The sequence below is a fragment of the Trachypithecus francoisi genome, unplaced genomic scaffold, assembly GCF_009764315.1.
Source record: "Trachypithecus francoisi isolate TF-2019V2 unplaced genomic scaffold, Tfra_2.0 Lachesis_group5, whole genome shotgun sequence".
NCBI classification, from domain to species: Eukaryota; Metazoa; Chordata; class Mammalia; order Primates; family Cercopithecidae; genus Trachypithecus; species Trachypithecus francoisi.
Window position 1 is genome coordinate 111,781,357 of NW_022681470.1, and position 27,765 is coordinate 111,809,121.

Genomic DNA, 27,765 nt, shown 5'->3' on the forward strand with positions numbered 1-27,765 from the left:
ATTTCCCCAGTGGTGTGGACACTGCACGGCTCCAGGATGGGAGATGTTTGATTGACTTTGGCATCATCTCAGTGCCTTCCCACAGTAACGTTCCATAAATGTCTGAGGAAGAAAGAAAGGTTATCTGATGCTCCTTCGGACGCTGTGTCTCCAGGAGAGCAGCTGGAACCAATCTGACTTACTATGATATTAGCATGAAGTAGTTTATATGCAGTAAACTGTCACCAAGCTGAGAGAATGAAAAGGGATCCAGGAAAAGGAAGAGTTGGTGAAAAGAGACATCTAGGGCCCCAGTGGTACCACAGCTGCATGCACAGGATGGGTCTCTGGCCCTGTGAAAGAGTCAAAGTGTGGCTGAGGAAGAGCTGGCAGTAGGGATGGCAGGAGAGACAAATGCTGGAGGAGGGTCTCATCCTGCAGTACTTAAACTTGCCGCCCAGGCCTGCTTCCCGTGCCTGGCAGGCTGGGACAGAAGGAACTGGTTCCCTTTTACTCCCCCAGAACATCTGGGGCTACATCAAACATAACGATCTGGTAGAGAAAATTGTTATAGAAATATGTAACTGTGAGACATTATCAAAGGCGTTTTTAAAGTCCCCTTCCAACCCCCAGCCTGGTGGAGGGGACTGGAAATTGGAAAACTGGGAGACGATTACAGGACCATCAAAGTGGCCGAAATTCAATACAATCTTCAGGTTTAAGTATGGCTAGCAGACCCGTGCCCCAGCCCAGAAGGCTGCAAACCCACTGTTTAAAAACCAAATCAACAGCATCATCAGATGCAGGTCTGGAGCAAACAAACGGCGCCCACAAAGGCTTCCCCGGATTTTCCTCGTACTGGGGAAACCTGAGAAGCAAGGCCCTGGGGAGGTGCCTGGTCTTGGGGAGGCTCCCAGCTTCCAAGGCTTCTATCCTTTACTCCCTCCCCCTAGTCTGGGCTGGGGTTCTTTATCTCTTCATCTGTCTTGGTGCATTTCTTCTCCCACATCTTTTTGTACCTACTCTTTCTCCTTCCATTTGCCTCTTCTCCTGTCCTCTTTCTTTTTCTAACAGTATTCCATCTCTTTCTGTCCCTTTTCTGTGTACTGTTTCCCTCTCAGAATCTTATTTTGTGAATTTCCATCCTTTTTGTGTATTTCAGCATTGTATCTGTCTTTATATTTTGTATTCTTTCTCTGTCAGCAATAACCTTTTTTCCTTGGCCTCTTTTATGCCCTTTTTCTGCTTGTGAATTTCCTGCAATTTCAGACTGTGGAAGTGGTGAAGGTCCTCGTCAGCTGATTTATTTACCAATAGGAGTCCTGGGTATTTTTCCCAGGTGTCCAAACATGAATGACCCTCTATGGCCACCCATCTAGGGACCCTTCTCCCAAGGTCCATCACCAAGAACTGTCCATTGCCTCGTTATCACTGTGCCAGCACATGCAATGCACAGAAAATAGACATGGCTCTGCAGGCATGGAAATTTGTCAGGAAGGGTGGAATTCTACAGGACATAAAACTGATAACACGCAGAAAAAGTCCAGAATTTACAATTCTTTTTTTATGTGGGATGAAAGAGAATATAATTTTGCTACTAAAAAAATTCTCCATGTTAATCCTCAAGATGTGAGGTTTTATCTCCACTCACATTTCTTATGGCCATCACCTTGAAGGCTCTGTTAGACTGCAGGTTTATAATTTCGAGAGCCCACTCGCACATTTCACTGGAAACCTAGAGGAGTTTCATTCCGTCCTGCAAAAGTTGTCGGTGATCATGCGGGGTTAGAAGAAATCTCCATTTCGAGTCATTCGCCTTGAAGAAAAGAAAGGGAACCACCACGTATATTTCATCTTTTTGAGAAAAGAAAGGGAACCACCACGTATATTTCATCAGAATGGACTTGAGAAAACGAAAGCACACGCAGGCCCCGCGCCGCACTAGCCCTAGGAGGGCGCGGGAACCCGACGGAATGCGGAACGTCGCTGCTCTTGCAGCTCCCTACGGCTGGCGGCTGCGCCCATCGTGGGCCGGGAGTTGTGACGGCGGGTTCCGGGGGGGCCCTACAGCATCCGTCGTCTTGTCCCGCCGCCCGTCGGACAGTCGGTCTGTCTTTGGTGGCCCCGCGCGCCCGCGCTCCCGGCTCGTGCGTTTCTTTTGCTTGCTGCCTCCGGCTCGGCTCCCGGCAGGCCTGGTCGCGCGACGGGCACCCAGCGGGTTGCTATCAATTATCCAGGCCCCAAGTTCAAGGGCACTGCGTGCATTTCCCTTGCGTGCGCCCGGGTCCAACTCAGGCCGCAGGCTGCGGTGCTCCAGCCTTTGGACCCGGCTGGAGAGAAGAGCGCGGTGAGCGGCCGCGAGCTGGACTCCTAGGGCTCCACGAGCCCCAAGGCCCCCCAGCGATCCGGGAAGAAACCAAACGCCTGTTCCCTTTGATCTGGTTTTATAGAGACTTGAGGTTGACATTAAACTTCGCATGCTTACTAGCTATTTTGATCTTTTATTCGCATTTTGGGAAGGAGTCACCAGTGCGGCGAACAATCCCTGCGGGCTGGCGAGGGTGCGCAGAGGGACCCGGGCACGGGGATCAGCGCCCGGCCACGCGCGGGTGCGGGGGCGACGCAGGACGCACCCCCTTCCCCACATCCACACTCAACTCCCGTTCGTCCCACATACCTCTTTCTGCTTCCCTTACACGGGCCCCGGACCTCTCCGCAAAGAGTGCGCGAGAGGCCGGTGCAAGGTCGCGGCGTGACGGGGAGACTAGGGAGCCCGGAGGCACAGGGTGCGAAGCGGAGAGGAGCTGGCAGCCGCCGCCGCCACCGCCGCCGCCACCGCCGCCGCCGCTCCTGGGCCCTCCCTCCGCAGTCCCCGCACCCACGCCGAGACTCAATTACTTTCAGGTGTGGACCACTTAATAAAATAAATCTTCCGGGGCAGGAGGCAAGTTTTTAGGGGCCAAACTCAAAGCAGCCGGTTTCTAATGAGTAAAGAGGGGCTTCCCTAAAATAGACGGTTTTGGCGGAGGGGAACCTAGGTTAGGGAACGGAGAGTGTCTCTTCCTGAGGTGATACTGTCACTGGCTGGGTGGGGAGGCCCGGAGAGACTTTCTTTCTGTCGCTTTCCGACTCTCCTTGTCTCTGTCTCCAGCCATCTCTGTTCTCGAGTACATCAGAATGGAATCAACCGTTTTTGCATGGAATCACCATTAAACCAGCCAGATCCTCCCCAAGCGGAGACCCAGTGAAACTGAAAGCTCTGTCTTTCCCTCAACTCTTTCTCTTTGTTTCTCCTTTTTCTCCATCATCCATTGCCCAACATTCTCTTCATCTGAGGTTTCCAAACCCGGCTTTGCAGTACACCAGGGAGACTCTGGGGCTTTGGGAAATGCTCAAAATGAAATAAACTTTAATTGACTTTAATTATTTAACTGCAACTTATAGACCCCTGATTGGGCAGGGGAAGTAGAGAGGATGTTGGTGAATCAAACAGACTATCCCAGGGTGTCACAGCTCCCTGGAGGTGAGGAATGTTGGCTTCAGCATTTCGGGGCTCAGGAACGATTCTGGGCTCAGGAAAAGAAAACCAAGTTCCCAGGAGAGTGGGGATTTAATTTACTAAGGTTTGGAGTCAAGGAAGGCTCTCACTGACAAGAGGGACTGGCAACTCTGTCCTACCCTGGGCTCTCTCCCACACCCCCTTGCTAACCATCTCCATTCCAGTGTTTGGAGGATGAAGGGAGTGGGTTTCTTCCTTCCACCACATATAAAAATCCTTCAGTAAAGTCCAGTTACACTGGACAAAGCAAACTGCTTCCTTCCCTGTTTGCTAGAAAATTCAGACCACAACACAACTTTTGTATGAATTTCCCAGGAATCAGAACTGATGCAAACGCAGTCTATTATGGTTCTGCTCTTTTTTAGAAGAGTTACTCACCCCAGAGTCTCAGAGGGCTCCTCATGCCTCCTCACACGGCCAGGTCTAGGAAGCTGGTGGAGGGCAACTCACTCTGATGCAGCATCTGACAAGGGCCCACATGTTTCCTGTGCAGAAAACAGATCTGCCCCATTAAAGCGTTAATCTGTTGGGGAAAAGACTGATGCAATATTGGAAACATGCTGGGCCCACTGTGAGAGCCGGAAGAAGAGACAGATCTTCCCAGGAAGGCAGCAAAGGCCAGTGGGCGAAACTATTCCTGCCACATTCACCCTTACCTGGTAAATTAAGGGAGGGATTATTGACCAAAATATCTGCACAGAGCAAGACTATGGTGCTAGTGATGTCATTACAGGGAGAGCATCTGGGGACAGATGGGGAAGATAGTGCCATTGTCTTGGGGAGCAGCCAGGGAAGCATGACTTGCCCACCTGAGCTTGGGGCCAGACTGAAAAGGGACCGTGTAGCTACCAAGTCCACTTAAGAGCCTGAACGTTAATGGAAAATAATTCCACAGTTTGGGTCCCAGGGACACTACTGATCTAAGTAGCTGATTAACAAATGGAAAATATATAAACCACACAACAATTGCCTCTAAGAAAAAATGTATTAAAATCCCCCCAAGTTATTTGCAAAATAAATAGCTGAGAACATATGGGTGAAGGGGAAAGCGGCTGTATCCTAACTAGCTGTGTGCTCTTGGCAAAAGTTCCCTTCTAGGCCTCTGTTCCCTCATTTCTAAGTGAAGATGGCAAACTAGATCAGGGGCTCTCAAACTTTAGAGTACATTAAGATCACCTGGAAGCAACTTGTGACAACAAAGATTGTTGGGCCCCACCCCAAGAGTTCCTGATTTAGTAGCTCTGGGGTAGGGCCCAACAATTTGCTTTTTTTTTTTTTTTTTTTTGAGGAGTCTCACTCTGTCACCCAGGCTGGTGTGCAGTGGCAAGATTTCTGCTCACTGCAACCTCCACCTCCTAGGTTTAAGCGATTCTCCTGCCTCAGCTTCCTGAGTAGCTGGGATTACAGGTGTCTGCCACCATGCCTGGCTCATTTTTATACTTTTAGTAGAGACGGGGTTTCATTACGTTGCCCAGGCTGGTCTATAAACTCCTGACCTCAAGTGATCCACCCACCTTGGCCTTCCAAAGTGCTGAGGTTACAGGTGTGAGCCACCTCACCTGGCCACAATGTGCCCACCTAACAAGTTCCTAGCTGTTGCTTCTGCTGCTGGCCTGAGGCCTATACTTTGAGAACCTTTGGACTCGATGATGTTTAAGCTCCCATCCAGAACTAACATTTTGTTCTATCCCATGCTCCTCTATTTCCCCTACACCCCCTGGAGTGTTTAGAGCCAAATATGAGAGGGCCGATGTTTTTACACCCAAGCTTGTGCCCCCTGTCATCAATGCAGAATAAATCTTTCAGCTGGCCGACAGAGACTGGTCACCCTGCCCACTGAGGGATTCTTGACCTCTCAGGGCAGATATTCCAATGTGAACTCCTCCTTCAGCTGGCTGACTACAGCGCCCGAATCCTCCAACGGTGGCTAATGCTGGTTTTCTTTTATGCTAAGCGTAGCTGGGCCTAATCCTAGCTAAATCCCAGGTAGGCCTGGTGTGTAGAGGACTGCCTTCAGAAGGGTTGGCAACAGCCCAGGGTACATCTCCGGGCCCCTCAACATGGCCTAGTATCTGCCAAACACTTGCCCCAACACACGTAAACACACATGTGCACACACACATATTCACATGCACACACATGCACACAAACTTCCCCACGTACAGAGCACCCAGTCGTCAAGAAAACTAGTTTTACTTTGATGTACCTCTCGCCACACATTTGTTTCAGCTCCTCTCCTGCAGCCAGTTTTATTTATCTTCTTGGCACGGGTTCTTAGGATATTTCCATTCAGACAACAGCAAAACCACTCAGCTCCACGGTTTTATGACCTTTATCAAACAGCAAAATATCCAGCATCTTTGTCCAACGAATCTGGTGTGAATGTGCCCACAGAGCTGCTTTTCCCCAGACGTCCCAGGGACTGTGTGTGGTTACAGATAACCTCCCCTGTGAGGACCCTGCACGATCCAGGGCTTGCCTGCTTCTTACTGCAAGGGGCCCCCAAAGCAGATGTAGGGCTTCAAGCCATCTCCCAAATAGGAAGACACAGACACAGATACTCCACACATGTACATGCTCTGTTTGCACCCCACTAACAAAGCCCCCCTCTCCCACAGCAGGCTTGCCTCCCTCTACACCTCCACTCAACTGGCCTGGCATAGGGCTGTCCCAAAGACAGGAGCCACTTCTAAAATCATCAATGGGCAGGGCCGGTGGCTCACACCTGGGTGGCGGATCACTGGAGGTCAGGAGTTCAAGACCAGCTTGGGCAACATAGTGAAACACTGTCTCTACTAAAAATACAAAAATTAGCCAGGTGTGGTGGCACACATCTGTAATCCCAGCTACTTGGGAGGCTGAGGCATGAGAACTGCTTGAACCTGGGAGGCAGAGGTTGCAGTGAGCTGAGATTGTACCACTGCACTCCAGCCTGGGTAACAGAGCAAGACTCTGTTTTGAAATAGAATAGAACAGAACAGAATAGAATAGAATAGAATAGAATAGAATAGAATAATCATCACTGCCTCAATCCTAAAGTTTGGGACCTATGTGGAGAGAGCCACCGCCCCACCCCGTTAAAGCGTCCACGTGTTTCATAGGCTCCACAGGAAGAGTCAAGCAGCCACAGGCCTGGTCTTTCCCTCACTCCTCATCTCCCTTTCCCTCCTGCCAACATCCTGCTTGCTTCCCAGCAATCATCCCAATCCCAGGGGTGGGCTCTCTCTCTCTAACCCCATTTGGGGCCTCTCAGCCTAGGCTGGGGGTGGCTCACACTCTCTGAGGGACAGGAGAGCCAGCAGCCTGGCCCACCCTCACTCAGTACTTAGTATGCCCAGTGGTGTCCCAATCACAGGATTCCTGAGCCTGGAAAGTCTACCCTGAGCCCTCTACCCTCTGCTCCTTTAAAGAGATCCCCAAAGTCCAGAGAGTAGCCTGGGGCTTTGCAGATGCCCTGAGTTTTCAGTTCACAATACTGGATGAAGAACTTCTTCCTGCATAGAAATCTGCCTGAGAGGTTCATGATGTCCGCTGGAGACATGCTATCCCTCCCACTGATGCCAGTGTGGGGCCTCTGTGGCCCCTATTCTCTGGGCTGCTGGTCACCCACACATATGCCCCCATCCCACCCGGATCTGGTAATAAGTCTGGTCATTACTTCCCTCTAATACCTCTTCCCTCCAGGCATCCCTCTCCATTCCCTCGACCACATATCAGTGCAGGCCTTTGTCACCACACATCTGAACCAATCCCTTACCTGCTGAGTGTTTCCCCTTCTATGCCCCCTGGACACCTTGGGCAAGTTATTTACCCTCTCTGTGCCTCAGTTTTCTCATCTGTAAAATGAAGAAAATGGTACCTCCCTCCTAAGGAGTTTAAAATTAAATAAAATAATGTACTTAAAGGGCCTGGCCCCTGGTAAGTGTTCAATAAATATAAATTATCATTTACTGTCATTATTCTGGTCAAGCTACCAAAATTATCTTCCCAAAGCACAGCTCTCATTCTCCTGCTACATAACAACAGCAGCAGTAATAACACTCACACTTATCGAACACTTACTAGAGGTCAGGCCCTGCCCCATGTGCTTTTCAACACTCTTCAGTGGCTCCTCCTTGCCCAAAAGAAAGTTGGCTGCATTTTCTGCACCTGCCACATTTTCGTCCCACCCTGTCTGTCTGTCTCTGCTGCTGTCATCTCTGCTACTCCTTCACAGAACCGCCTGCTGGAGGCACCAAGCTCCCTGTGCTGATGCCCCAGGCCACTTCCCAGGGTCAGCACCTGCCTGCCTCTCCATCTGTCCCCATTGTCCTGGCCCTTTGCGTTTTCTCAGGCTGCAGCTCATAGACCTCTGAGGATTCTCTGCGAGGGGGAATGGCCCTTTCCCTTCGTCCCAAAGGTCATACAGCTGGGACTCCAGCGATTGGTACTAACATGCTCATGACCACACAATGGTATCCTTCTCAACCTAGAAGTGACCTGGGAGTACTCCAGCCCCTTCCTGCTCACATTTGCCCCTGAGCAAGGGCAGGCCGTCTCATGCTTATTAAATGTCTTGTATTTCTGGGTAATTGTTCATAGGTCCAAATCTTGCTTCCCCAGGAGAAAAAAAAAAATGTAGTAAGAAGGATCCACCTAGGCTGTGGAATGGAGGCACCTTTTTAGCCCCTTCATTCTGCTGAGCACAGTCTCTGCCCCACTGAATGCTCAGATCTCCTGAATGGCAGGAGGAAAGGAAGGCACAGTCCTTGTCCATCTGAGATGGCTCAAGGCAGCATGGGACTCTGGCAAAGGTGCAAGTCTCCTAGGCCACCTGCCTGAGGTCCCTCCTGGTTCAGTCATTTAGGAAGAGTATGACACTTTGGACAGTTTGCTTAATTTCCTGAGTTCTGTATCCTTATCTGTAAAATTGAAATAATAATAGCTACCTCCTAACATAATTATATGAAATTTTAAAATGAGAGTAACCAGTTCAGACCTAACTTATGGTGGGCTCTCAACAACATCTCCTTCTCTGTCATTCAGTTCAAGGTCTAAGGCCAGGGTTCCCTTTGGTGAGCTAACAGCAGAGCAAATACGGAATCCTAACGCACTTCTCATAGCTCTCCTCTGAAAAGCACGGAGAAAAGGTAAGTAGGTTTTCCTTCCTCTTCTCAGATGAACTGAAAGACCTGAAGGACCCCTGAGGTCAGCTCTCAGTACTGAGGGAGCCCTCCAGGAGTTTGTCTGCTATGACAGCCGAACAGCCAGGGTGTAGAGAAAGCCAGGGCACACCTTGGTCCAATTCCAGGATCTCCCCAGTCTTTCTCAGGATAGACAACATGACTGTCATTGCCCAGTAATTATTTGTGACAGTTGTGAACCTTTGACTCCTCTTAACCCATCAAGATAGCCACTCCTGACCCAATAATTAGCATTAGAACCTTGCCTTTGAAGTCAGACCACTTGGATTTGAATCCCAGCATCACTTATCCGTGGTAGGATATGGGGGGGTTTCTGAACCAGTAGCCGGCCTCCAGGATGACCTTCAAGGGGCCTCACCTTGTATAATCCTCTCTCTCGTGCTAAAGTAGAGCTGGCCGGTGTGACCAGCAGACTATGGCAGCAGTACTGGTGAGTGAGTCAAGGCCAGGCCATAAACAGCACTGCAGCTTCCACTTTGCTCTCTTGGGCCATTTGCTGTGGGGGAAGTCAGCTACCAGGTGGTGGGGACACTCAGTCAGCCCTGGGGAGAGACTCACATGGAGAAGGATGGAGGCCTCCAGTCAACAGCCTACACCAACTTGCCAACCATGTGAGCAAGCCACCTTGGAAACAGGTCCTCCAAGCCCAGTCAAGCCTGCAGAATCCTGTGGCCCAGCCAATATTTAACTTGCTGTCCTGAGAGACCTCAAGCCAGAACCACTCAGCCAAGCTGCTCCTGAATCCCTGACCCACAGTAACTCCTATTGTTGTTTTAATCACTGTGTTTTGGGTGATTTGTTATGCAGCATTAGACAACTAACACGCAGTCCAATCTCAGTTTCTTCATCCGTAAAATGAGAATATGAACACCAACTTTATAACACTGTGAAGATTAGATGAGATGGTGTTTTCCTGGCACATGGTAAGTGTTCTGTAAATAGTAGATTTTATCATTATTACCTACCCTCTACCTCTCCTTCCCTGGAGACTCCAGAGGAGTCTGGAAGCTGGGCAGAGGCCCTTCTACCCTCTTCTCTTGTTTTTCTTCCAGTTCCTTGTAAAGTTCAGGCCCAATCTCCCTCCTCTCTCTTCCTCTAGTGTAGGAGCAGACCCTGGGCTGGGGTAGATGCTTCTGTGTGACATGGTGAGGAGCTCCTTCCAGAACTCTGGAGTGGGTTTCACTCACATTTTTCAGGGTGTTCAGTGGTGTGTGTTTGCATTTCCTTTGAAAGGCTCCAAATGTGATAATTACATACTTATTAGCTCTGTAAAATAACAAATCTGAAATCTGCACTCTGGAACCAATGGATTTCCTGGTGAAATGAGTTCAAGGGGTGCCCTAGCCAGCATTCCCTGTAAGAGTCAAAATATGGCTACAAAAGGCCTCACAGACTGCACCGCCCTGCCCACGTCACTCGTCTCTGCCCCATCCATTCAATTCTCCACCTCATGACTCCCAGCAAACAAACGTGCTTTCTGTTCTTCTTCCTGGAGGTGTTCTTGTTTTTGTATTTTCTTAATGTATCCTGCTGGTGTGGGTCCTGGGTCCCCCCTTTAGAGTAGGGGTGCTTCCCTGGGCCTGGGGCTTCCTCCGTATCTTCCACTAGTGACTCGGTGCTTCAAGCTGTGCTTGGCAGACACTGCAGACCCAATGCCTATAGTGCCATTCTCCCCACCCCAGAGTTTAGAGTCTCTAGATTCTTGTGGACTTTGTCTCTCTTTTCCCACCCCAAACTCTCTTCTTTCTCCAGGCTCCAGGAATATTCAACAAATTGAGTTCCCTGAGCTTGGCTTCCTCGCTTTCACTCTTGGGCCATTCTCTCTGGAATGCCCTCTCTCTCTGCCCCTTAGTACTCCTTCACCCAGGCACCCCCCACTCAACTTTCCAGATTCCCAGATTCAAACTTAAAGCATTCCATGACCAGCTGCCTCCAGCCCAAAGCTGGGACAGCTGCCCTTCTCCTAGCTCCCAGGCCCCCCGTGCTATCCCACCCTCAGCACAGTCACACTCCATGGCGTAAATGCCCGTTGCTTTGTGTCTTTCTTCTGCTAGTCTGGAAAAGCCCTGGGAGTAAGTGGTACTCTCTCAGGATCTGTTCTCACTGTGTGACCCCACTATCTGGCACATGGCAGGTAGTCAATAAATGCTTGGTGAATAAAGGAATGCATAAAAATTAATCAAACTGTTAAAATTGCCAAAAAGTCTAACCTAAAACAGAAGGGTCTGTTTTATATCAAGAATTAGTTCATCAAAAACTCCTCTACAAAACTGGGCATGCTGGCTCATACCTGTTATCCCAGCACTTTGGAAGGCTGAGGCAGGTGGATCACCTGAGGTCAGGAGTTCGTGACCAGCCTGGCCAACATGGTGAAACCCTGTCTTTACTAAAAATACAAAATTAGCAGGGTGTGGTAACGCATGCCTGTAATCCCAGCTACTCAGGAGGCTGAGGCAGGATAACTGCTTAAACCCAGGAGGCAGAGGTTACAGTGACCCAAGGTTGCGCCACTGCACTCCAGCCTGGGCAACAGAGCAAGACTCCATCTCAAAAAACAAAAAAAACTCCTTTACAAAATGACTTCTCTATGGTCCATGCCAGCACTTGCCACAGAATCTATTCACCTTCACACAAAGGCAACAGGTCAAACTCAGGTCTACCACAGAAGAGACACAGCTCTGCCTCTCTGGCCCCCTCCCTCCATTACAACCCAATCTCAGTGAGCTGGGCAGAGAGAATGAGCAGAAAACCATAGGTTCAGTGGTGAATTCAAGCTCAAGAAACATGTATATAATTACTATCACATTCATTCCCATAAAGCTGGAGCGCACGCTCATTTCTTCCCATTTTCGCATAAAAACCTGTAGCACAGAGAGGTTAAGTGTCTTTCCAATGAATCAGATCAAATCAATGAAAGAGAAAAAACTTCCCAGAAATTTTACTCCAAAGCAGACTTCAGCCTGGGTTGTTAGAATCACAGCCAAGGAGTGCCCTTCCTTCCCCTCCCCTCCCTTCTTCTGTCCTCCCGTCCTCTCTTCTCTTCTCTCCTCTCTTCTCCTCCTCTCCTCTCCTCTCCGCTCTCGCTCTCACTCTCGCTCTCTCACTCTCTCTCATCATGAGTGAGGAGGAAGCACGAAATCCACAGGTTTATTTACCATTCCTCAGCCTGACCTTCCAGGAAGAATGTCACTAATGAGAAACAATCTTCTTGGGTTCCCAAACCCAGAATTTTTATATGAATCAATTTAGGATTTCAGAATCTAAACAGGACAAACATAATACCAACTGTCTTTCCTTTGAAGGAAAAAAAAGGCAACTGAGTTTTCCCTGTAGGAAAGAAGTTTTGTATATGTCAAGCAAATCTCAGGTCTGAGGTTACCTCTTTCTCATCGTGCTGATCCCTTCTGGAAATCCACTGGGGGGGAAAGAAGCGCGTTGTCCTTCCTGTGGTGCAGGCTGAGGGAAGTAGAGAACGAAAGGGAATGTGGTGCCGGGGCTGATGTTTCTCTAAATGAAGAATTGACCTTACAGTTGAGGCCCAGAGCCAGGAACTCTTCTCACAAGACCAGATTCTACTCTAATTCACATCCAAATGATGATTTTCTTCAATGTGGATGAGACACTTCCATTCCAGCAAAGTGTAAGCACTGTGAAGGCAGGGATCACATGTCGTGTGTGCCACTGTATCCTGGTACCAGCAAATGGGGATCACATGGTAGGCTCTCCTATTAAATGAATGAATTAAACATTCAGCCAGTGTAAAACAGCTAGTAAGTATCATTTCCATTTAAAAGGTAGCTCTTCTCAGCAGATGGAGAGGGGTTTTGTTCAGTTTTTTCATTACAGGGCCTGGAATTATCTGGATCTTGCCATCCACTCATCTCTTACTCCATGGACAATTTTTCAGTGACAAATGCTGTTATAATTCAATTGGTTATTAAACAGCATGAATGGTAAACTCACAAATTATCTTAAAATTCTGCCCCACATCTGGCTGTGTTGGTCATAAACCTCTCAAGTGTTAAGCACTCTGTTTCATTTGGTCTCAGCTTAGCAGAAACCACCCTCCACCTACTGTACCAGCGGCCGCAGCTAGGCATGTGAGTCTCGACAGATGTCATCTGCTGATGGTGAAAGCAGCAGTGCAGTGTCCTCAGGTCACTCTGGCCTCAGCCTTCCTTTCCGGAAGGAGTCCCAGCCTTCTCCTTGGGAAAATGAGGGTGCACAGTGAATGATTTCAGCTTCGTTAAATAAAGAAGGGCTGAGGAGTCATGCGGAGTGGGGGACCATGGATCTGAGTATAAATTCTGGTTCTGGCACAAACTGGCACAAAAGAGCCAAGAAACCCCATTTGTGCCTGAACAAATGGCTCCCTCCTGGCCTCAGGCTCTTTCTGTAGAAAACAGGGTACCTATTTCATTGAGCTGTGAGGATTAAATAAACCAATCTTAGACAGGCATGGTGGCACATGCCTGTAATCCCAGCTATTTGGGAGGCTGAGGCAGGAGAATCGCTTGAACCTGGGAGGCAGAAGTTGCAGTGAGCTGAGATCATGGCCACTGTGCTCCAGCCTGGGCAACTGAGACTCCATCTAAAAAAATAAAATAAAATAAAAATTAATAAAACAATGTATGTAGAATACATGAGCTAGCACCCAGCACACCGTAGGTATATGTGTTAGCTGTTGTTTTTACCTATAATATGAGGGCCTTTGTGGCACTCCATGATCTCCCAGCCCCCATAAGAAGGAAAATTTATTAACTCTGAGATTGCTGTTTTTGAGATTTCTATGCACCTGCTCCATCAAACTCTTTCCAGACCACACAGAGATAGACAAAAGTTTGCATAAATGGCTTAAAAGACAGTGGAAAAGTCTCCTCCCAGTGTGCTGATTTGTGTGGTTCTGGAAGAAAACTCTCCCAGGAGGGGCAACTCCACTTACCCACAAAACTCCCATGTAGTCTAGGGTTTTTTTCTCTCCTCAGTTTAATTGGTAACACCATCCCAGCATGAAAATTAGTGCTGTTCAGAGACTGGGAGCATGTCGAGAGAAACTTCTGGGCTTGAAAGTGGATGCAGGTCCTTGCATCTCTCTGCTCAGCTCCAGCCTTAGGCCCATTCAGTCTGAAGTCAGAAGCCTTCTACCTAATCAGTGATGGAACCCACTGGAGATGGTAATCATCCACCATCTGTTAAATTAACACAGTGCATCAAAACACGAATGCGTTGCAAATATCCTACTTCCATGTGTGGCCCACCTTTATGATGAGGAAACTGAGGCTCAGCAAGGTTGTCATGGGAGGCAAAGACTCAGCCTTTGATTCAGGCTGCCTTGTTTAAATTGTTGGTGACATTTTCCTGGGTGATATTTGCATCCTCCACAGTAAACTGCTTGATAACTCTGTTGAATAGAATAGGTATCCTGAATTGACGCCCTCCTAGAAAGTCAACAATATCCAATTTCACAGGTACGGGCAAGAGAGAGAGAAAAAAAAAACAAAACGATATCCAATCAACAACTATTGAAAAACCTTATTAATGGGCAAAGGTGATCGGTTGAAATTGGTTGCCCAGAGCTGGATCCACTAGATCCTGGAGAAAGGATCCCTCTGGAGAGGCCAGAAGGGAAGCTTAATTTCAAGTCAAACCTCCCTCTTGACTAGAAATACCCGCCCCAGGTGCTCCCATCTCTCTGGCCAGTCTGCATTCCATGATTAGGGGCTCTAATGGCCATAATGCCTCCAATGTGGTGTTGAAACCAATAAGGCTTCAGAGAAGTTATGGTATGTTTAATAACGGCTTAATGACTCCTTGTGAGATGCAAGGCTTCTGGTTCCTGTTTGGTCTTGATTTACAGCCCAACTCTGGCTGAGGAGCCAAGAAACCCCTTCTAAGCCCCCAGCGGAAGAGGGAGGTGTTCACACCAGGACTCTTGGATTCCTTTAAAAATTGAGAATTCAAATGAAATACAAATGATGTTGACTCCCCACCTCTCTTGCTAGTCTCGGGGGCATTGAAAATAAGAACAGTTTAACCCAGCCCCACAGGCTCCTCAATCCATGGGAAGCGAGCAGGGTCTTCAGGTCCTTGGGTGTTTCTCCCCAGATCTTAGGTAGGGTGGTGGTTATTTCTCTTTTCCAAAATTCTAAGCTACTGCTCTAATCCTGTTTCCTTTTGGTTGGGGAGGCTCAACTCTAAGAAGATGCAGTTCTACTCTCCCCTCTTCTGAATCGTCAGGCCTGGGGGAGCACAGCCCTGAGGTCTGAGCTGCAGACAGTCTCTCCAGTGGATCCCCAGACACTTGGGTCATCTGCCCATTGAAAGGCATTCACTCCAAGCTGCTGCCAGAGGAAACACCAGCCCTTCTGCTCATCCTCCACCTGTTCCAAAGGCTGCCCCTGCAGGACACTGTTCAGTCCTGAGCTGCCCGTGGGAGTCTCCTGTCTGCTCTGGCCCTGCCTCTACTTCTGAAACACACCTCAAATACATAGAAAGACCCAGAGTTGGCTTGGCCCGACCTCCACAGTCAGATGAGGACACTAATGATTGGCTCAAGGACCCATAGCTAATGAACGATAGTGTCCAGGCCCAAGCTCCCCAGCACCCCATTCCCAGCTTAGATCTGCTTCCACACAACACTCCCAATAGCTCCTTTCACTGTGAGAAACAAGAGATCTCTAAGGGAGGTATTTTTTGCTGAGGCAACATTTTGTCCAGCTCCCAGTGGAGACCTAGGTAAAATTGCATCCTAAGGCCTGCCTGCCTGCCTGCCCAGGCCCTCATCCCAGGCTGATGTCCCGAGTCCAGGCCTAAAAGTGTTTGCGGGGGATGCCCACACGGCCTCACCCCTCTAGGGGCAAGAGCCTCTAGGCTGGATATCAGGACCACGGGTGTGCTCTGAGCAAAAGACTCACCTGGATGGGTAGACAAAGGGATTCCGCCCTAGAGAGGAGGCTGCTTCATCCTCTCCAGAGCTGCCTGGGACTGGGCTCTGGGTGAATGGGGGGAGGGGGTTCCCGGGCTCCGAGGGGTTAACCCGCACGGGGCCACACGTGACGTGGATGGTTCCAGCATTAAGTCAGAGGTGCGGCCCCCTCGCCTGCCCCCCGCCCCCCGCGGCGCGCGCCGCTCCCGGGGGCTCCGCGCCCCCGCGCCCAGGTCCCTCCCCCTTGGCGGGCGCTCACAGGCCGCGCGGGCAACGCGAGCCCCGGAGCCCCGGAGGCCTGTGCGCCCTAAGCCGGCATGGACCCCGAGCACTGCGCGCCTTTCCGCCTGGGGCCTGCACCCGGCCCCTATGTGGCCTCGGGGGACGAGCCTCCGGGCCCGCAGGGAACCCCAGCCGCTGCGCCTCACCTGCACCCCGCGCCGCCCCGCGGCCCGCTGCTGACCCGCTTTCCGGCCTGCGGGCCCCTGGAGCCCTACCTCCCAGAGCCGGCCAAGCCGCCCGCCAAGTACCTGCGGGACCTTGGGCCCGACCCGGCGCTCAACGGCGGCCACTTCTACGAGGGCTCCGCGGAAGGTAACGCGCGGCGCGGAGCGTAGCACACAGCCCGACCTCTCTCCTTCTTCCTTACCCGGGCTCACCCGGGCCTTCCTGCTTATCTCTCCCGCTCGACTATTTCTCAACTTTTTGCCCCTCTCGCCTTTCGCCACGGCTCCCACGGAAGCCGAGTTGGCGCTGGCCCGGGCCAGGCAAAGGCCAGTGCGGGGCGGGAGGCTGAACCACCGTTCCTCGGCGGCGGGAATGGGAGGCGGGAGGTCGGGGGAAGGTGCAGTGGCGACGCCCGGGGTCCAGTCCGCGCCCGAAAGCAGCCGGACCTGGGAAGGAGAGAGCATGCTTTGCCGAAGTTGGACTGGAACTGCCACCTACCCCGAAGCCCAGACCGGGCCGAGGGCTGTGGAGCCACACTGAGCCCTGACGAAGAAGCGCGGCTTTTGTGTCTGGCGCCCTTTGAGGGCCCTGAGGCTGGGCCTCGACCTAGAGTGGCCAAATCGGGGTAGGCTGGGGACTGCGGCCTGGCCTTGGCCCGCCTCTCCTCCCCTGGCCTAGCCTTCACAGGAAGGGTGCTGCCTGTGCGGCAGACTAGCACGGTCTGGCCGCGACTGGTCGTGCAATGCCAGGGCTGTCCTCAAGACGGAATAACTATTCTTATTTCTCATACTAAGCTGGCCTCCCTGCCGTTATGCACGATGATAGCCGCCCTTCTGGCAGTCTTGGCTTCCCTGCGCTGGATCATCACCGCTGGGCAGTCAGGAGCAGCTCTGGGCAACCTAACCCCCAGGCGCCGTGGGCTCCCGGGCCGGTGCCCTGTGCTAAGGCCGGCCGGACCGCGCCGGCACCTGAGAATGCGTCTGAAGGCAGGGGCCTGGCAGGCTGATGGGCAGCTCTGCCACCGTCCGCCGCACCCTTTGACCCGTAAGGCGTCTCGGCGCCCAAACCGCACCCACCTTATCTGCGCTGCCATATCCCGCTGCCTAGGCCCAGAGCTGGATCCTCCAAGATCCGCCTCAACTCCCTGCTGCCGCCCGGCTGGCGCCTCGCGGGCCTCCACGGAGTGGCCAGGCATCTCCAGCTTTCGCCTAGCCGGGGCGGTGGGAATGTGTCTGAGAGGGCGGGGAGGTGTATGGGGCTCAACGGAGGAAATGAACGAGTCCGCGGAGCTTCGTGTCAGTGCCCTTTGAAAGAGGCTCTCCTGATAAAAACCACAGTTGGGACTTAATGAGAAGCAGTTGGCCTGGCTCCTCTGATCCCAGCCAGACGGCAGCGGCCGCGCAGCGCGGTGAGCACCGCCAGGGACAGGTACCCGGCCTGGCTCAGCGCTCCGCGTCGGGCAGGAGCCACCCCCACCGGGCCCGCGTCCCTGTTAGGCGCCCCGCACCCGGCACCGACCGCTCGGGCTCCCGTACCACACCGGTGCCGCGCGAACTACAGACAGCGCTGGTGGGGAACGAGCGGCCGGGAGGAACCCAGCACCCTGGGATCCGACCTCAAGGGTGTCCTTGACAACGAAATACCGAGAAAGAAAACCAAAGAAAGCGAACAACCACCAAGAAAAGGGGAAGAGAAATTGAACAAAACAACGGAGAGCGCGGCGAGAACGAGAGGGTAAATGGCAGTGGGCGAGCTGGGATGAACTGAAATGAATAAATGAGGAACGAACGAATAAAAAAAGCAGGAGCAAGATCGAACGAAACGGATAACTAGAGAAGGGGGAAAGGACAAAGAGGGAGGGAGCAGACCAAACAAAAGAAAACGGAGCATGTTTAAAGCGTGGAATATATCAAAATGAGAACAAGGGGGGTAAGAAAATTAACGATTTCAGTTGAGCGGAGGACAGGCCAAACGAAAGGTAGGTAGGCAGGCGGGTGCGAGTAGAGCCTGGTAGAGATCCTGGCGGCCGCTCGCCTCTGGCGCTGTGGCCGGTGTTCGACGGGCGGCCAGCGTCCCTGCGGCAGAGCGGAGCTCCGCGCAGTGCGGCGCGGTGGAGCCTGGCTGCTTGGGGACAATCAGCCCCCAGGGCCGCGCAGCCTACTCTGTGGGAAGTGGCGGGCGAAGAGGGAACCCGCCTTATTTCCCCGTTTTTTAAATAACCGGCTCGGAGCGTTTCCAGTCCTTACGAGTGAGCGTGCAGCTGCGTCCCATCTGCGGCGCGATCTTTCACGAGACTGGGCAGTTGCGCGCCCCAGAGCCTGGCGCACCTCGCCCCTATCCCGCCTGCCGCCCGCCGCCCGCGCAGCCCCAGGCCGCCCTTTGCTGAGAACGCCCAGCCTTGCTCTGAACCCAGGCGCGTACTGGCCCTGCCAGCCACTCTCGCGCCCTCCGCGCTTGGCTAGTCTGTCCCCGAGTTTGGCTCTGACATCCAAACACGCCCTCGGCAAAGCGACTCCTGCTAGAGTTTTGCCCGCTGCCGCTGAGGCCCTCAGCCGGATGACCCGGCCGACCGCCGACGTCGTCGAGGAGGGAGTCCCAAGTTCTTAGACCCGGGCTGAGGCTTCTGGGCCAAGGCTGAGAACCCCCAAGAAGGGAACCGAGGCCTCACCGGGGTCCTGCCCCCGGCGTTTATGTCCACGCTGGCTTTGAGTCTTTGGCGGGAGCTGCAGGAGCCTGGGCCTCAGTGAGCTCTGCAGGTCCCTTAGCGACCCCACAGTGGCCGGAGGAAACAGTGAGGCGCGGAACAAGGCTGCGGCGAAATGTGAGAGCTGAGGCTGGTCCCACTGCCTCAATGGATGGATGCTTTGTGGGTACAGTGGAGCACTCAGGCCTGCTGCGGCCCTGCTTCCTGGCTGCACAGTGGCTTAGAAGCAGCTGCTAATAGGGGCTCTGGCACTCCTCTGGGTGAGGGGTGCTCAGGGTGCGGCAGGCCTGAGAGCTGGGTCAGGGACAGAGAGCTCCTTTACTACGTTAAAAGGCTCCTGGCTTTCACGCCCAACAGCTGCTGCTGTGGTCCTGCGGGTATGCAGGCAGAAGACACCCCAGCGCTCAGTCTCAGGCTGTCTCCAACATGAGTACCCCACCTTAACCACCCAGTGTCTGGATCAGGTGCAGTGACTCCTCTGCACAGCCCATACACACCTCATATGTGCCCCATCCTCAGCAGAGCAGCCCTCTCTCCTTTACAAGCTTAGATTCAAGCTGCTGGCTGCTATTCCTGGCCTGTCTTTCCTGGCTTCCGCCTTCCATTTATCCCAGTTCTATCCCTTTCCTCTTCTGGGCCTTGCTCCTCAGGAGGCTGCTCTGTATTCTCTGAGGAGTGTCCCTCTCTTCCAAAGTGGGGGGATGCCACCCTCCCTCTGGTGTCCTCCAGGTAGCTGGAGGAGATTTCAGGGCAATGACAATGAGGGAGAGAGCAGTTCTGTGGTCCCTTGAGAGGGCTGTAGACTGGGAATGCATGGGAGTTGGGTAAAGGTCAGCAGGCTTGGCCTCTTCCTTGGGGAAACTGTTCTGAGAAGTCCTACTGCACTTTCATCCCTTGTCCCTGGCAGCTTGGTGGCTCAAGGTCAGGAACACAAGTCCCAGGGCCCCAGATCTGGTCACTTCCTCTGGGCAGGTCCTATTGAGACCCAAGAGGCAGAAGAGCAAGCCCCAGGGCTTTGGAGGGCCTCTGCTGGGATGTCAGTACTCTTGAACCCCAGCTCTGACCCTCAGCCCTGAGCTACCCTCACCCCTTTTCTGCCTGGAGTCCAGCACAGCCTGCCTATGAACCCAAGACACCAAGACTCTTCCTTCTCAGGCTGAACATTTCCATGGCCTGCTGTGTGTATGTGTGTGGTGGTGGCGGGGGGATGGGGGGCAGATTTCCCATTCTAGTGTCCCTAGTCTTCCTGATCATTTTCAATTATTTCATTCAACTTCTGTGAGTCTTCCTTTCTAAGCTTCTATCAAATAGAACTGCCCCTAAACCTGAAATGTGCTGGCCCAAGAATGGAAGTCAGGGGACTGGAACACTTTCTCCCCTGTGCTCTACCTGAGTTGTGAAGGATGGGCTACCTGTGTACAGGCTGGGCATGGTCCAAGGCTAGGTAGCCCTGCCTGACTCTCCCGGTCCTCCAGGACACACACTGGGAGCTTATTTCATGGCCTGGGTAGTCCTGGAAAGTAACTGACCACCTTCCAGCTGAGGGGGACCCTGCCTGATTTGTCCTTCACAGTGCAGACAGGGACTCATCAGACCCAGATCCTGAGAGGCCCATTCCTCCAGTCCCATCCTCCCCCAACCACAGCTGTGATCCTGACACCAAGTCCTGGGAAGAAACTGCCTCTTGTGCCAGCTAGCTGGGTCTCCTCAGGGCCAGGCTTCCACTGGAGATGGGCCCAGAGCCAGGCAAGAGGCTGTGTGAGTCAGTGGGGCGTCTTTGTGGCGTCTCAGCTACCATCCCAGTGGACTATTGAGGAGGGATTTCATGGGGACGCTGCTGGGGGTCCTCGCCAGAGGGAGAGGGCGTAGGCAATCAGGGTGACCTATTTTTCACCATGCTCCGTCGGTCGATCCGCTGTGGTGAGGCTCCGCCAAGTTTCTGGAGTGAGGGTTAGCACGTCAGAGTGGGGCTGCTGGAAACTGTTCAGTCTGCAATCAAGTCCTTCCCTGCCTGTTAAACACAGGCAATGGAGGAGCAGTCAGAAACTCCTGAGGAAGGAGGGGGTGGGCAATGATGGGAATGATGGGGACAGGGGGCTGTGCCCTGTTGTGACACTGGTCCCCAACTCTCCTTCTTTGGGCACAGCCTATCTCAGCTCTGCTTCTCTATAGATGGAGCTTAAGTCCTTGCCCAGACACCACAATTTTAGGAGGAATGGAGAGAGGCAATCCCTCTGGAAGCTTCTTTGTCCCATCTTGCCCTTCTTACACCAGAGCTGGGGAATTTGATATTGACCTGAGACTGGGGGTTCAGAGAATAAAGTTCAGCCAGACCAGCCAAAGGTGGTCTGAGCACCCACATCCACTGCCTGCCTGGCCCTGGGAGCAGTGGTGGGGGCATAAGGGCCTGGGAACCAAGGCCTGCAGAGTTAGGAACAAGGAAGCACTTTCTGGCAGGAGCAGGAGATGTCAACCATCCCATCGTCACCCCGCCCTCTGCCCCCATGCTTGGCCTTGCCAGGGTGGTGGTCCTGCTGTGGCGCCAGTCCTCTCACGTCCCTGCGGAACGCACTACCACAGAGCACTTCCCTGAAATGAACCCCATTCTGGCCCCAGCAGATCCGCCCAGACCACAGAGCACATAGTTCCCCAGGGCCCCCTCCCCAGCTGGAGGCTCAGCAGGCAGGCCTCCCATGGAGGGTGGCTGCCTGGGAGGAAGGGAAGGGAAAGGAAGGGGGAGGCGGAGACTCCAACCCACAAAAGCCCCTGGTTCAGTTGCCATCCTCCTTTTTGTGTTCTCCATTGCAGCTGAGGAGAAGGCCTCCAAAGCTGCCAGCTTCCCCCAGCTGCCCTTGGACTGCCGAGGGGGCCCCAGAGACGGGCCCTCTAACTTGCAAGGCTCCCCAGGCTCCTGCCTGGCCAGCCTGCGTCTTCCTCTTTCCCCGGGACTCCCTGACTCCATGGAGTTGGCCAAGAACAAGAGCAAGAAGCGCCGTAACCGCACCACCTTCAGCACATTCCAGCTGGAGGAGCTGGAGAAGGTCTTCCAGAAAACCCACTATCCTGATGTGTACGCCCGGGAGCAGCTGGCTTTGCGTACAGACCTGACCGAGGCCCGGGTACAGGTGAGGGCACTGCGGGGATGGGGCTTTCTGGCTGCCTCTACCACACCGTGACCAGACCCTGGAAGGGCTGGGAGAGGTGGGCACTGATGCCTCCCAGAGCTACCTTTCCCAGGGGCCTGCCTCAGCCTTCTCCTCCTGGCTCACCCTCACGTCCAGCTCTGCTGCAGCCACAGGTTCTTCTGGCCCAAACTGAGGCTTATGCTTGGGTGTAAGGGCGATGGCCTCTGGGAGCCATCACCTGTGTGGGAGTCCTAACTCTGCCACTTACTGGAGGTGATTTGGGGTATGTTAATGAATCTCTCAGTCTGTTTCCCAGTTCAGGAAAAGGAAATGATGGGATTGGCTGCGTAGGGTCTATCTTGAGGATCACAGGGATGGCCACATTTTGGAAGCGGTGAAGTGCCGAATACACATCAGAGCTGCTCCTGAGGTGGCTGCCTAGAATGGGAAGGCCCCTGTCGGGAGGTCTCAGAGTCAGTGATTCTCAAAGTCGCCAGGAGCCATCGACCTTGGGTCCCTGCCAGCGCTCAGACCCTGGCTAGGAAAGGCTGACTGGGAGCCCTTCCCTACCCTAACAAACTCCCCCATGGAGACCAGGCGCCAGGGCTTCCCAGAGGGGCTGTGGCCAGTTTTACATGAGGGGAGCCCAGCCTGTGGGTGGGTAAATGCTGAGAAGGGAGGAAGGCAAGGGAAGCCCACATCCAAGCATGTTGGAAGTGTCAAAGCACATGAAGGTGGCAAGCAGGCTGGGGATGGGGAAGGAGTTTCAGCAAGAGTCTGGCCCAAGAGGAAGATGGCCATTCACTGGCTTGCATTGCACTGGCTCAGTCATAGCAGGCTTCCCGATACCAAGCAGGAGGCACTGGGAGGGGTGGGTTGGAGTTCTGGGGAAAGGTGAGGAGGTGACCTCTTAGGCAGAGGAGTCTCTCTCCCACCATAGAGGAGACTTAGCAGGAACAAAGCTCATGCTATCTTACCCTGCATGGGGCCCTTCCAGAGACTCTTTGTGAAGGCACTAGGGCAGGAGACAGTCCTGGCAGGATATGGGGACTGGCAGGCCAGTCTGTAAAGAGACCAGGCGCTGTCATCTAACAGACAAGGCCCTACAGCTGCATCCAACAAGATGAGAGAGACTTGGGCTATTTCCCCTTTTCTGCTGAGTCCTTCTGCCTCCCTGCTCCTCCCAGGTGGCAGCCAAAACAGACTTCCAAGACTGTCCCCCAAGACCCCCAGGGGCTGAGGTCATCAGGGCGAAAGGCCCGGCATTCAAGGCAACCCCACATGATATAAGCCATGGGAACGGACCATGGAGTTACCTCAGCAGGCCTCCGGGGTGTGGTCTAACCAGCTCTTCCCGAAGCAAGTGTTTGTGGGAGGTGGAGAGCACTTCCTCTGCTCCTCTCCTAGGCCTTTTCAACCTGAGAGGGTGCAGGAGTAGCCACAAGGCCCTCAGCCCTAGTCTAGAAGCTCCCTGAAGGACGGAGACCCTAGAGTAGGAATGTTTTCTCTGGCAGGAGCATGAAACCCACCCATATACCCTGCCCCATGGAAAGGAAGAATGAGACTACACACCAGACAATGCAGAGGGCAGGTCCAGAGCCCAGGGGAGGTCTACAGTGGGATCCCCAGGGGAGAATGGGTGGTGACAGAAAAGTGAGTCCCAATAGCCAGATTCACTGGCTCCAGGCTCCCTCATCCTCCCACAGGGGAGGGAGGGCAGAGAAAGGAATATCCAGGCAGCTGGGCAGGTAGGGGTGGCCTTTTGCTGACCTTGCTGCAGGCCTGCTCTGTTATCTTGGCAACCTGGGAGCTAGGAGGATGGGGTATGCACAGCCCCTTCACGGTTGGTGCCTTACCTGCCTGCATAAGTAGGAATGACCATGGGGGCAGGGAGCCTGAGAGGCTGGGGTGGGATTTCTCATCCCAGCTGGGGTAGACGGATTACTGACACACACACACACAGCTTCTGTTGTGACTCCCAGCTAAATATCCCTGGAAAGCAGGGGTTGTTTTTGTTTGGCTGGTTTTATTTTGACATTGTTAAATTTAGCTTAGAGCCTGACACATGAATGTTGATTAAATGATAGAAATACAAAACATATATACCAATACACTTAAATGTAACAGTCACAGCACATATACCAAACAACAAATTCATCACAGATATGTACACAGATGTATGTGCACAACACACAGATGTGCCACCCCTATCTGCCAAGGGCTCACAAATAAATGGGAGAAACAGATTCCAAAACAGATCATGGTAATGGAATGGGGTGAGTACAAAGAAAGGTCCAGGGTATTTTGGAAGTCCTGTGGAGGACGCCCAGCATGGATGTATGTGTTGAGGGGATGAGTAGTCCAGGAAGAGAAAACCTAAGCAAAAGATGGAAGGAGCAAGATAGCAGAGTGTTTTGGAAGAGCTGGGTGGGAGCTTGGGAGGCAACCAGGAAGAATCTAATGTGTTTGCCTGGCAGGACATGAGGCTGTGCAGAGAGGCAGGGGCCTTGTTAAGAAGCTATGTGCTGAACCAAGGTCTCCGGGGAATCACTGAGGATTTAAACAGGACCATGACCTGAACAGAAATGTCTAAGATTCCTTGGATGCTATGAGGTGGGTAGCTTGGAAAAGGAGATGAGGCAGGGAGACTAGAAACCCAAAACATGAGCACAGTATACCCAGGAAGTACGTAGGGCCCCTGAGGCCCACAGATGCCCCCACAACACCCTTACTAGACACCAGGCTGAAGGACCAGAGTGACTCGACCTAGAGAGTGATAGCTGGAGGCCCATGGGGCCAATTAACCTGCTTTGGGCTTGGGCCTCTCCCAGGCTTCCTCCCAGGCTTCCCTGGCCTGGATAACAGTATGGATTAACAGTTGAGATCCTCCATCCTGGAGCCTGCTCCCCATCCCACAAGAGGACACAACCATCAACTATCCCTAGCAGGCTCCTCTCCTCAAGGCTGCCCTATCACCCCCACCAACCTGCCCCAGGTCTGGTTCCAGAACCGCAGAGCCAAGTGGCGGAAGCGCGAGCGTTATGGGAAGATCCAGGAGGGGCGGAACCCCTTCACCGCTGCCTATGACATCTCTGTGCTGCCCCGCACTGACAGCCACCCTCAGGTAAGACCCCAGCCCTACCTGAGCCAGGACCTGGCAGGGTCACCAAAAAGAATATGAGCTCTGGCATGAAGAGACCTGGAGAGCGTCAGGGTTCTGTATGACGGTGGGTATACCACTTCACTTCTTCCTCTGCAAACCGGGGTTCTTGCCTGTCTCCTGAATGACGCATGCAGAACACAAAGGAATCACAGAAGAAAATTTCATTTTGAGAACAGTGGCAGGAGCCTCCTGAGATGCCACTGCCAGTGTTGGGGGTGGGAGGGGGTAGATCTGAGCCAAGTGGAGGTTTCCTGGAAAGTTTCCGGGGCCCCAAGGACAAAGAGACAGCCCCTGGGTAAGGAAGTCAGCTCCTGAGGCTGCCGGTTCATGGGCCTTCTTTCCCTCTCTTTTCAGCTGCAGAACTCCCTGTGGGCCAGTCCAGGATCTGGGAGCCCTGGGGGCCCCTGCGTTGTGTCTCCAGAGGGCATCCCCTCCCCATGCATGTCTCCATATTCCCACCCCCATGGGAGTGTGACTGGCTTCTTGGGGGTGCCAGCCTCCTCTGTGGCTCACCCTGGCATCTACTCCATCCACGGCTTTCCCCCCACCCTGGGGGGCCACAGCTTTGAGCCCTCCTCAGAGGGTGACTATAAGTCTCCAAGCCTCGTCTCACTCAGGGTAAAGCCCAAGGAGCCACCTGGCCTTCTGAACTGGACCACGTGATCGGTAGCATGGGCCTGCAGAATGAGCTGCCCACCTCCTTTTCCATTCCCAGCCGCTCCCAGCCCACCCCTGCCTGGACACCAGGGAGGAAGCACCTCTGCCTCCAAGCCCCAGACGGTTCTGGAGGCCTGTGGGAACAGCTGGCACTGTCAGCCCCGAGCAGGGAACACGTTACAGGGTCTTTTCTCTTAGAATAAGGTGGGGCTGCCTTGGAGAAGGGGCTTCAAAGCAGCCAGGACTCTTCCTAGCACAAACTGAGTCCCCTCACCTGAACTCTGGGCTGGAAGCAGGGAGACACTGCCCTGCTGCCTCCAGACTTTGTCCAAGTCTGTTGTCATCTCTCCAGCTAAGATAGCTTACTTGGCTTATCGTTCAGGGAACCCAGGAAAATGGAAGGAGAACCCCGAGTGGACTAGGGGAGCTCTTCATGATGAGACTGAAACCAAAATGGAGTCTCCCATGATGGGGTGGAGTCAGCCCTGCTTCCCTTCCCCCACCAGCAGGGGGCGTGCTGGCATCTGACACTAAGGAGGGGGTGAACGCCAAGGTCAGCATAGACTAAGGCACACTGGCTCCTCAGCTCCAGCCACCTTCACTCCTGCCCTGTGCCTGCACTCCCAGCATGCCATGCAGTCATCTTCCCCTCCAAGGGGGCAGAAATTCCACCAGAAATCATCACATATTTGGAATCTCTTCCAAGGGACCAGCCCAGAGCTATGCCATGGAAATGATACTGGATGTTGGTCAGAATAAAATAGATTTCCACAGACTGAGATCCTGATCCCCATTTTTGTAAAGACACGTTTTAAAAAAAGAAAGAAAGAAAAGGGAGAGAGAGAAAAAAAAATGCTGCCCAGCATTCTAATAAAGGTGGTGGTGTTTTTTATACCAGGTGACAGTCTATCCCCAGGGCTGGACACTGGTTGCTTTGGGGCTGGTCTGTGTCCAGGATGCAGGCTGGGCCAGGACCCCTGAGGGGCCAGCAAGGAAGGGGAAGGTGGTCCTGCAGCAGAGCCCTCAAGGCCGATGCATGCCAGGCCGGGCCCTGTCACCTGCCTAGGGTCTCTGGGGCTTTGGCTGTGCTGGGAGGCAGGGAGAAAAGCTCAGTTCTAGGACTGGGTGCATGTGGCAGGGAAAACTGAGGGTGGAAGGGTAGCAAAAAAGCTGAACTTTGTGGCTAAACTGACAACGGACGGGAGGTAGAATGGAAGAAAGGGGTGCTCACTGAGGTTCTGTGCTCCCCATGGGCTGGGACCCCAGGGTGGTGGGAGTGGGGTGGCTTCCTTCCAGATGCCCCAGGAACATGTCTGAGCTGTGGCGCAGAGACAAAAGCCAGAACTCTTTCTTGTAGTTTCAGAGTATTACCCATTCTATCCTTCATCCCCACTTTCTGCCTTATCTCCGAAGCCTGGAAGGCAGGAAAAAGGTCTGGCCCTCCCACCCTCCCAGTAAACACAACCACATTGCTCAGAATTCAGCCTCTGCCAGCAGCTCAGCCACCCCCACCCCACGCCTCATCTTTCAGGCACAGAGAAACCCAAGCCCACAAAGACACATCAGGGCTGAGCTGATTCCAGAGGAGGGGGTGAGTCCCCCACCAGATCAGATTTCCCAGCCAAGACAGTCGCATGTATCCCCAGAGGAGTCTGTCTTCCCTCCCTTCCTTCCCCTTCCCTCTATACAAGGATCTGACTTTTGGTGATTTCTTTCCTCTCGGTCCTGACGCTGGCTCTGAAGTCCACAGGTGTGACCCCTGTATCCGGGAAGGGATCCAGCAGAAAGAGAAGAGTCAGGGTAGGAAGGAGAGACATCCCTGGTTGCCACTGATGAACAGAATCTCTTTCACCCGGCCAGGCAGTAATGAAACTGGGGCTTAAGCCCACCATTCTGACTTCAGGGCTCACACCGCTGTATGAGAAGTTTCTTCATCCAAGGAGTGATCAGCAAAGTTTTGGACCTTCTTCCCCACAAAGTCAGATGTAGAAAGAGTAGTTTGTTCTACAAACATTTTGAGTAC

The 27,765-nt window shown here is 53.0% G+C and overlaps 2 protein-coding genes across 2 annotated transcripts in view; one reads left to right on the forward strand and one right to left on the reverse strand.

The window, feature by feature from the left end:
- Positions 1-15,963: 15,963 nt before the first annotated feature.
- Positions 15,964-26,905, forward strand: ALX3 (ALX homeobox 3). Its single transcript, XM_033198671.1, has 4 exons — positions 15,964-16,240; positions 21,606-21,922; positions 24,918-25,046; positions 25,440-26,905. Exons 1-4 carry the CDS (start codon positions 15,964-15,966, stop codon positions 25,746-25,748), a joined length of 1,032 nt encoding a protein of 343 aa, XP_033054562.1. The 3' UTR covers positions 25,749-26,905.
- The window catches only part of STRIP1 (striatin interacting protein 1), a 28,722-nt gene continuing 24,890 nt past the window's right edge, over positions 23,934-27,765 (reverse strand). The window contains exon 22 of the mRNA XM_033198670.1: positions 23,934-25,202. The gene's annotated coding sequence lies outside the window, so the exon portion shown is untranslated. The remainder of the gene's footprint in view (positions 25,203-27,765) is intronic.